General features: G+C 43.1%; 1 protein-coding gene across 1 annotated transcript in view; it reads left to right on the top strand.

Moving 5' to 3' along the window:
• Positions 1 to 4,855: 4,855 nt before the first annotated feature.
• PDIA4 (protein disulfide isomerase family A, member 4) overlaps positions 4,856 to 9,907 on the top strand; it is a gene marked incomplete at its 5' end in the record, with an annotated part of 7,992 nt that continues 2,940 nt past the window's right edge. The window contains 5 exons of the mRNA XM_010143855.1: positions 4,856 to 5,033; positions 6,722 to 6,927; positions 7,578 to 7,716; positions 8,247 to 8,452; positions 9,148 to 9,306. Of these exons, the coding sequence (XP_010142157.1) occupies positions 4,856 to 5,033; positions 6,722 to 6,927; positions 7,578 to 7,716; positions 8,247 to 8,452; positions 9,148 to 9,306 (888 nt within the window). The remainder of the gene's footprint in view (positions 5,034 to 6,721; positions 6,928 to 7,577; positions 7,717 to 8,246; positions 8,453 to 9,147; positions 9,307 to 9,907) is intronic.

The following is a 9,907-nucleotide window of genomic DNA, read 5'->3' as shown; positions in this document are numbered from 1 at the left end:
TAGGCCTCTGAGCTGGGCCGGCGGAGGCCGGGCCCCCCTTCCCCTCCATGAAGGTGCTGGTGTCTCGGGGATCCTGCTTCTCCCAGCGCGGTTCGTTTCTCCTTCGCTGTGCGGCAGCTCTGCCTCTCCCGTTCTAAACGGAGAATTAAAGGCATTTAGCCGTGTTGGCGATTGCTGACTTTTAAATTGCTGATAGATTGTAATTTCGTTATCCGACGGAGCGCTTTTCGTTACCCCTTAGTTCAGGGGACCTGTGCATTCTGTGTGTTTCAAACTGATTATTTTTTCCCAGAAGGAAGGCTGTATGTTCCTAGTTTTTTGGTGTTTCTTCCCATTGACTTGGAATTTCACTGATGTGTGCCTTCTCCTTTCCAAAATTACCTGAAGAAAAGTTGCTGTGGCTTGGTGAGTGTAGAGCCTGTATGTAGGAGGCAGGCGTTTGAAGGTGCTTCTCTTTTGGTTTTAATCATCTTTCGCGTGGATTTTGAGAAATCCTACATCTTTCATATTTCCTACGTGAACACTGCTGTGTGTTAATTATTACAAGGTGTTCAGGGAGATCGGATTGTGGATGACCTCCTGAACACCTTTCCTGCAAACTCTTCCTCAGTGAATAGGCACTGAAACTTGAAGAAATGCGTTTGTGTCAGGTATCTTATCTGTCTGACCAGCTGTATGACCTGTAGGATAAGGATCAAGTAATTTTTTTTTAAATATACCATATAGCACCTGCAGTAAGGAGAAGTTTGTATTTAGGCTTAGAATTAAAAAAAAAAAAAAATCTTCCCAGGAAGATTCTGTGTGATGTCTGTCTCTCAGCGTTTAGCTAGAACACTAGATGATCATTTGTTTATAGCCTGTGGCAAAGCCTAGTACTGATTTCCCCTACAACCTTCAAATGATCAGGTAACTCTGGTGAGGTTACAGAGGCCTGGGGTCCTGTGGCTGACAGCACTGGCTCAGCTTCTCATGGGCCAGGCTCACAGCAGTAACTCCCATGTGTGCTCTTCTCACCGTATGAGTTCTCAGGATCAAAGATGCACAGTGATGCAAGTAATTCCTCCTGTGTACAAACTGAACACTAATCCATTGCACAACTTGAATCATTTTCCTGTTTCTATTGTGTATCTCAAAATTGTATATAAATCATGAATTAGGCTTTACCAAGCCTCTGCTTTAAAACCGCATGTAAATTTACTTTGCAACAAGCAACTAACTATGCAAATTGCTTGTTCAAGAGATCAAAAAATCAAATGAAACCAGGCTTGTTGCACTGTATGGTTCTGGAAGTGAAGTTTGACCAGGGCAGTGAGGCAAATATGCCTGCGAGAGAGGTTAGCCTAGATCATGTCTGTTACACCCTTTGCATCCTGACGAAGGGGAAGGAGGGATCATATAGAGGATCCGCTAAAGAAAAGCGTGAGGAAGACTGCTTTCATAAAACGGGTTTTGAATGCCCTCGTAACAGATTATGAGCCTTGACTTCTGGGTTTCTGAAAACTGAGCTCATCCAGCTGGGGACAGACACTGAAGTGCCCTCCTCAAAAGGAAACTTCAGGGAGAATCCTGAAGTTGGTTGGAGCTCTTTTGTGTGCGATTCAACCTACTTAAGAAGAGTTTCCTCAGCCAGGCTTCCAGTAAATTCTGGAAGTTTAGTGAAGTGATTGTAAGAATTAATTTCAGTTAGAGTAGCTGTCATCCTGAAGAAGGCCGGCCTGCCAGCCAGCACTGTGTCCCTGAAGTCTTAAAAAGAGCACCATCTTCGTCATGGTTTTCTGACTTCTGTAGTAATGTGTTGAGATTTGTTTGAGTAAAAGGGAGTGGACTGTATTTTACTGGAGAGCAGGTTTTAGCCACAGCTGTCACTTGGTTTGTCCACCTGCTTTGCAAGTATCTTTAAAAAACAAAGACACTTAAAAAAATATAAGGTGCAGCTCTTTCATTTTCACGAGCTGTCTTATGCAGAATTTTGTTAGCTACTTACGCCACTTCGGGTGTCACACTTAGTCTCATTCTGTGTCTGTTCTCTTCAAATGGTAAATCATTAACTCAGAGGAAAGTTTCTTGCTCTTAATGAAAGAAGTCCCGCTTCCTTCTTCCCTACTTGGTCAGGTCCCTGAAGTGGGTCTTTCAGCCCCAGCACTGAAGGGGACATTAGAGGTAGCTATAGGTACTGGTGAAGCTGGCGGTGAGTTTGCACTCTTAAGGACCAATGTATCTGTGATGTGGTCTGTGTGATTTGGGGTGGTGTGTAGTTTTCTGGGTTGTTTTTGTTGGGGTTTTTTGGACATACATGCTCTCCTTAAGCCATTTGGGAAAAGCTGGACTCCCGCTGTTGCATGTTCCTGTCCTGCCTTCATCGCCCAGGAGGAGGAAGTGGGTGTGTGTAACTCCTGTGATCATCTGTCACTGCCCAGGAAGCCTGGTGTTGGCAGGCTGTGCAGACACTTGCAGGGAAAGATACAAAATTATTTCAGTGATGGGTGTTAGATCCATCCAGGGGTAACGTTTTCCACTTGTGCAGGATACTCTTGTAGGTGATACTTTGTTCTCAGATTTCTAAACCCTGAGGCCATGCCACAGTAGCTGCTGTGGTCTCCTCTCTGTTGGGGGCAGGTAGTTAGTGTAGGAAATAGGAATGAGGGTTGCAGCCTGGTAATTAGTTTCAGAGATGCAGGAGCAGAATTGCCCAGCTAGTTTTGCTCAAGTTTCTTTGCATCCAGAAAAATCAAGCCTTTGCTTGGTGATTTGCTTGGAAAAGCCATGGGCAGTGCACAACTCACTAGAAATTCAGGCACAAACCAACCACAAACACCCTGTGGTGAAACCTAGCCTTCAGGACTGCTGGGCACCCGTGGAAGCAGAACTTTTGACTTCTGAGATCCTGCCAAAACTGGCTTTTTCACCAGGGCAGTCCTGTAGGTGCAGGACTGCTGTAGATTCACTTCAAGTGAGTTTGACAGTTCATCCCTTTCACTGGAACTGTTTGGAGGCAGCAACACAGGAGCCATTGTCCACTTGCAAATATTGCTTTTAGCTGTTTCATTTGTTGAAGAAACTTAATCCAGGAGACTTCTGTTGTGTGATAAATGATGTCCTGTGATCTCCCCCTCATCAGAAGCTTTAATGTTTTGGGGATGTATAAAGTTGGATTCCAATTAAAATTAACGCATTTTCTCCAGTAGTGCATATTGGTTTTTGAAAGCATATAGGCTTATTTTTCTGTTAGAAGAAGGCATTAAAAAAAATAGCTGTTGCTATTTAACAGCATTCTTTTGTCCACAGTGACCTTGTTCCTGTGGTCTGCTGGTGGTGTGAGAATAGTGTGGTTTGGGTTTTTTTTTTTTTTACTTTTTCATAGCTGGATATTATATATTTATCATTCTGAACTTTCAACTTCCAGGTAAAATCAGAGTATTTTCAGAGTTCTTATCCTGACTAAGTAACTTAAATGTACATGATTTGCTGTCCTACTGCAGTAACTCCTGTCAGCTTAGTCAAAATCCAATTAAAGTTAAATACAGAACAGTTTTGAATTAGAAACCTTAATCTTTTTCTTTTTTTCCTTTTTTTTTCTTGCTAATCCTGGGACTCCCAGTGGTTGAAAACACCTTAGCTTCACTATTGTATTCCTTGCATTTGGGATGAGGTATTTTCATTACTCATTCTGTGGCTGAAATTCCTTTACAATCGTTCAGGAAGGTCTGCTTCCCTCAAATGATAGCAGTTAAAAAAAAAAGTTTGAAGGAACATGTGAAAGATCAAATATTAAAGAAATCATCTTAAATTCCAAGTCTTCAAGAACTGAACCAGCTGAAAGGTCCTGGCTTCAGATTTCATGTGCTGTTTAGCAAATCTGCTTTCTCCTTGAAACAGCTGTTCTGGACCAGTGGTTTTGATCTCCTTAAATCAAAGGCCTCCCCAGAAGTTCTTTGAAAGAAGCTTGCACTTCATTTGTTTTAGATGAGTACCTTGAATCTGCCAAGCACGTAGGAGTGGGTTTTCATGGGACTCCTGTGACAGTGACTTACCTATTTTATTTGACACTCACTCTACAGCCTGGTGCTTGTCCAGAGCTGAGTGATGCTCCTGTGGGTGGAAAGCCTCTTCAACGAATTGCAAACCTGAAACATTGCAGTTACATATTGACATATTGAGGTGGTAGGGGTGGGATCGAGCAGTTAGAAACAAAAATAACTTTGAAGTGCTGCCTCTAAACCACCTTGGTAGTAGCAAAATTATGGCATTTTTTGTTATAGCAAGCCTGTCTGTTTATTAGACCACCTTCACATAGGCAGACATAGCAGTTGTGGCAATACAGGTGTAGTGAGTAAGGGTACAAGGGAAACGTTGAGGGACAGATAACATCTGCTTTTTTGGTACAAGACACCTAATTTTTCCAACCACAATTTACTGTGCTTATAGAACAGGTGTTTTGCTGCATGATGGAGTGCTTCTGTTTGAATTCGCGTGTCATCTGTGTGCCCTTCTTGCCCAACAAAACATGTCTCGCTTCCCACATTTCACGAGATACCCAACATACCTTGGATGTGACTGCCACATAAGTCTTGTGTCCCTTTTGTTAGTCTGCCTTGAAGTGTAAAATACATGTTGACATTTTACTGAAGTATTGATATTGTTAGCTGGTGTAGTGTGGAAAACATGAAATGGTCAAACATCTGAGTCCAAGCTTTTTGTAAACTGAGGTAGCTGTCATTGTACGTGGAGAAGGAACTACCCTCTGGTGATGCTTTTTTTAACCACAGGATGTACTTGATCCATCTTTACCCTGGTAGTGTTATTCTAGTGTTAAACTTGACACAATCTAATCCATACTGAACTTTGACTTTTCCAGAATCTGTTACAAAAGAAGCTGACGATGATGGTGGTGATGATGATGACGATGAAGAAGATGACGAAGATGATGATTCTGAAGTTAAAGAAGAAAATGGTGTATTAGTTTTGAATGATGCAAACTTTGATACCTTTACTGAGGACAAGGACACTGTGTTGCTGGAGTTCTACGCACCATGGTGGGTTCACAGCTTGTGATACTTCTTTAGCTCCAGGATCGGGTGGCTGACAGGACACACTCCTAAAAAGTGAGCTTGGGCTGCAGTTTTAAAGGTGATATTGGAGTAGCCTGCCTGCAGAAAAAGCACTGGCAGGGTGGGAGATCATTCTGGTGGTGTGGAGGTACCCTCTTCCCTTCCCCTGTAGCATGCAACAGACAAGAGTCTGCTCTTTCTTCACAGATGTGAGTCATGCTGAGGGATCTCATGCCTAGGGAAGCCCTGGTTCCATCCTGCTCTGTGCCTGTCAGGGTACAGAAACAGTCCCAGTGAGCCCCAGAAAAGTCATGTAGTCTTGCAGCCTGCTGTAGTGTCCTCGTGCTGGCCCACTGAGAACTTGTGCACTTGCTTATCTGGACAAAGGAATGGAGGAGTCCTCCCTAATGGGAGATCTGCTAGAAGGTTTTCCTTCTCAAGTTCAAATCTCTGTCCTCGCCAGGACGTGTCGTTATGGTGTGAGTTCGTATTATCAAGTTACAGTGCCTATACATCTGCCTAATGATGATAATTCTGCTGGCATACTAGGGTACACAGTAACACTAGTGCACTCAGAGGAGCTACCGTGGATTTACCTGCATATAACTGAGACAAAGAATTTAGGCCAGAATGTATCTTCTCCTGTATATTTGTGGACAAAAATAATAAGGATGGTTAGTAGGGGAAAACAAGAGTAGGATGTATTTGCAGTCAAGTTGCTGAGTTAGTGTTTCAGCCAGAACCACTTTTCCTTTGTGGCTTAGTGACGCTAAGATGACTTACTTGTTTGTCCTTTCCTAGTCTCTGAACAGAGCGGGGAACATGATCTTGCTTGAGGTGGAGCTGCACTTTAACTAGTCCCACTCTTATTAGAGAGAATCCCATCCCTGCTTGTCTGTAGGTGCTATTTCTACAGCTGTAGTTTGTCTGCATGAAAACTGAACATGAAACTCAGTTCAGCCAGGCAGAAGATTGGATCACAGACTAACCTCTTTCTTTTTTTCTATTCTCCTACTGCCAGTTGTGAGGCTAGGGAGTACAGGCTACACACTGTTTTTCCTCTTGCCTTTCTTTGTTTTCCTGGTTTCATCTTCAGCTTGTCAAGCTATGTTCAGCCCTACTTACACTGGAGTATCCTCTGCTGTGCCAGCTTTTGCAGCACAGCAAAAGCTTTTTTTCCCAAAGAGCTCTGGTACAGCCAGAGAGAGAGGAGCGCTGCAGTGCTGTGGTGGGCATGAGATTTCATTAGGCCACCTTACCCACTGGTTCGTTTTTGTCTTCAGTTCAATTTAGGGTGCTGGGTAGAAAAGATGGACCTAGATTAGGGAGAAGCTGAAGTCTGAATGAGACCATATTGAGAAGACAGGGAGAAAGGAGAAGCACAATACAAGGTTTGCAGCTTTATTGTAAAAGCAATTGTTCATTTTTTTATGTTGGCTTTAGAAAATCTTTTGAACAAAGGGTGGGGAGGGGGGGAAAACAGAAGAGGTTGGGATTTGAACAAGCAGCACATTAGTTACAGTTGCCCTCTATCTCTCCATCATCTGGAAACATAGCAAGGCAAAAAAAATTCTTTTGCTGAGGTTGTGAACATCTGTCCTGGAAATGCAGAGTCGTAAAATACCTCTGTGAGTCTGTTGTGCATTTATGTATCTCCTTCTGTCTTCTGGCAGGTGTGGGCATTGCAAGCAGTTTGCTCCTGAATATGAAAAGATAGCCAAAACTCTGAAGGAAAATGACCCTCCTATTCCAGTTGCCAAAATAGATGCTACTGCAGCCACTTCGCTAGCAAGTCGTTTTGACGTGAGTGGCTACCCAACCATCAAAATCCTGAAAAAAGGCCAAGCTGTTGACTACGACGGTTCTCGGACGGAAGATGGTAGGCATCAGTCCTTTGCAATTCTCTGTAATAAAGCAAGGAAGTATATGCTCTTGTTGCTCAATATGACTGTTTTGAAGGACTTTGATCTCCAATTACTGAAGCAGAATAATGTTATGAAGGATGAAATTTTGCCTGTCTTCTCATTTGGCTGTGTGCTAGGGGGCAATTTTGCAGGCAGTGGGTAGTGCTGTTACTGATGGAAGGTTTTTAGAAGTAAGACTTGACTAGAAGAGGAGGTGGTCTTGTGCTTGCTGAAGGATCAGCAAGTTTATTGACCGTATATAAAACTACTTGTTTCTTGCTTATGAACATGTCCAACTTCAGTCGGAGGACAAACCCCATGTTTTCTGTCTGTTTTGAGATGGAATTAATGTGCTACGGTGCTGCAAAGTAGAGATCCATTCTCTGCATAAATAAGAGGCTCCATGGGGTGAAGAGAATATTAAAGACTTTCTTGGCAATACTGACAATGAATAAAACATAAAGGAGCTTGATTAAGAAAGTGTTCTCGTGTAAACTTGACTGTGTTTGGTCCAAGACCATGCTTGCCGCTCTGATTTTAAATTCTTGATGCAAACTCTCGTGTTTGATATACTACTGATATGATAATACAAACTTGCTGATTGAGCTGTTGAACTGTATTTCAGCAATTGTGGCCAAAGTCAAGGAGGTTTCTGATCCCAATTGGACCCCTCCTCCAGAAGCGACCCTGGTATTGACCCAGGATAATTTTGACGATGTTGTGAATGCTGCTGACATAATTCTGGTGGAGTTCTATGCTCCGTGGTAAGCGAGAAGGCAGTCACCTGTCACACTTTGCTAGAACAGCTGGCCTGAATGCATTTGGTGAACCTGTTTTCTGTCATTATGCCTGTTCTAAAGAGGCTTGCCTTGGGCAGGTGTGTGTGGCTCTGGTGTACCTTAGTTCTAATCTGGGCATAGGATAACATCACAAATCACTTGAAGACTAGACTGGAGCTGTGTTTCAGCAAGGGGTGGCCTCCAAAGCTCCACTGAAGATTCTCTGTATTTACTAATTTGGGAAGGTTGAGAGATGCTGAAAATGAAAGAGAGTTGGTCCTTAATTTTAAAAAGGCCTTCAGATAATGAAACTAACTATAGTAATGTGGAACCAGATATAGAGGCTAGCTTCAGGTTGGAGAGACAGGTCTTCCTAGACGGAAGTGTCCTCTCTAGATTGAACAACCCCATTTCTACTTTCTCTGTTTTGGAAGACTTAACTCTTCCACTTCAGAGGTAAAAGTACCTAGCAGGATGTGTGGCTTGTAAAAACTGCCCTTACTCTCCTTCTCTAGGTGTGGACACTGCAAAAGGCTGGCTCCAGAATACGAGAAGGCTGCCCAGGAGCTCAGCAAACGCACGCCTCCTATTCCCCTCGCTAAAGTTGATGCCACTGCTGAAACTGAGCTTGCAAAGAAGTTTGATGTTACCGGCTACCCAACTCTCAAAATATTCCGCAAGGGCAAACCTTATGACTACAGTGGTCCACGGGAAAAATACGGTATTGCAACTTCTGCTTCTTATTTTCTGAGGGCTTGACCACAAATGTTTTGATGTATCTATAGGACTTGCAGACTTGTTAACGTTATAGCCATGGTAGCTGGGTAAACCTGAAAAAATGTGCTCTCATACCTACAGTATATACACCTGTGGGCCAGCAGTATAAATTTGTCCCTTGTCTTTATAACATCTTACAGCGGTACTGTAAGCTTCTTTCAGTATAACAGAGGTTAAATACACATGGAGAAGCAGTGACAGTATGACTTAATGGGCAGCCTTTAATTGCACTGGAACACGTCATAAGGCCTGGCAAAATGCTCAATATTAGGTTTGAATAAGAGGGAAGACTTAAGACTATCCAAGTAGAACTTTGGCTTGTAGCAGGGGCAGAAAACAGTGAAGGGTCTGGAACCTCAGAAAGGAGGGTTACTTGAAAGATCAGCTGGTATCCATGGAACTTGTGCTTCATCACCTTTTCTGAAACCAACCTGAAAGAGAATATCCAGACCTGCAGCTGTAAAAATGTGGGCTCAGGTCTTGCTGATTTGGCCTTTTAATTATTGTGGGAAGGCTGCACAGAAAGGTGTCCATGGGAAATGAGGAATTAAACAAGGTCATAGAGGGAATGCTTGAACCTTTCAGTTCAATAACCAACTAAGTTCTAAGCAACTTTTTGGGGATGGATTTGTCTTACAGGTATTATTGACTACATGATTGAACAAGCTGGTCCTCCATCCAAACAGATTCAGGCTACCAAGCAGGTACAGGAATTTCTGAGGGATGGGGATGATGTCATCATCATTGGTGTCTTTAGTGGAGAGAATGACAAAGCCTATCAGCTCTATCAGGAAGCAGGTAAAGAATTTTTTTAAAGATTAGTGAAATGTATCATTTGCTGAGATTCTGCCCAGGACTTTGGGCATGGACAGATCTCTTATTTCTGCTCTTAGTTTAGTGAAGGAGGTTGGAGAGAAAGAAGGGCAAGGAGATTCAAGGGTGATATCCTACTTGTACTCAAAGAAACTCGCAGCAGATTTTGAGACTATAGCTAAAGTATCAGCCAGTAACAGGAAATACCTCCTTTAGTATTGTGTCCCAAAAAACGTGCAAACTAGAGAGGAGGGAGAATTCCTAGCCTACGAACAAATCACAACTTCTTGGCTTAAAGTCTTGCTGGCTTTGCCATCTGCTATTGTTTATTTTGTATCTAGCAGTTCCAAAGTCTGAGCTCTGCTGAACTTACTGAGGGTGGGGGGTATTGGGTGGGGTGGCAGGAGAGAATCATCATCCACCTCTCAGTCAGTTCAGGCAGACCATTCCTGGCAATGTTCATTCTTAGAAACTGCTTTGACGTGACACGTTGGCAGTCCTGTCAGTGATATTTGCTAGCACGCAGCAGAGGCTAAGCACTTGAAGTCCCTTTAATCAATCCCTGTGTCTTGCATGACTGAACCCA

Source organism: Buceros rhinoceros, unplaced genomic scaffold (genome assembly GCF_000710305.1).
Source record: "Buceros rhinoceros silvestris isolate BGI_N320 unplaced genomic scaffold, ASM71030v1 scaffold34139, whole genome shotgun sequence".
In the NCBI taxonomy this organism is placed as follows: Eukaryota; Metazoa; Chordata; class Aves; order Bucerotiformes; family Bucerotidae; genus Buceros; species Buceros rhinoceros.
This window is presented reverse-complemented; position numbering and strand designations above follow the sequence as displayed.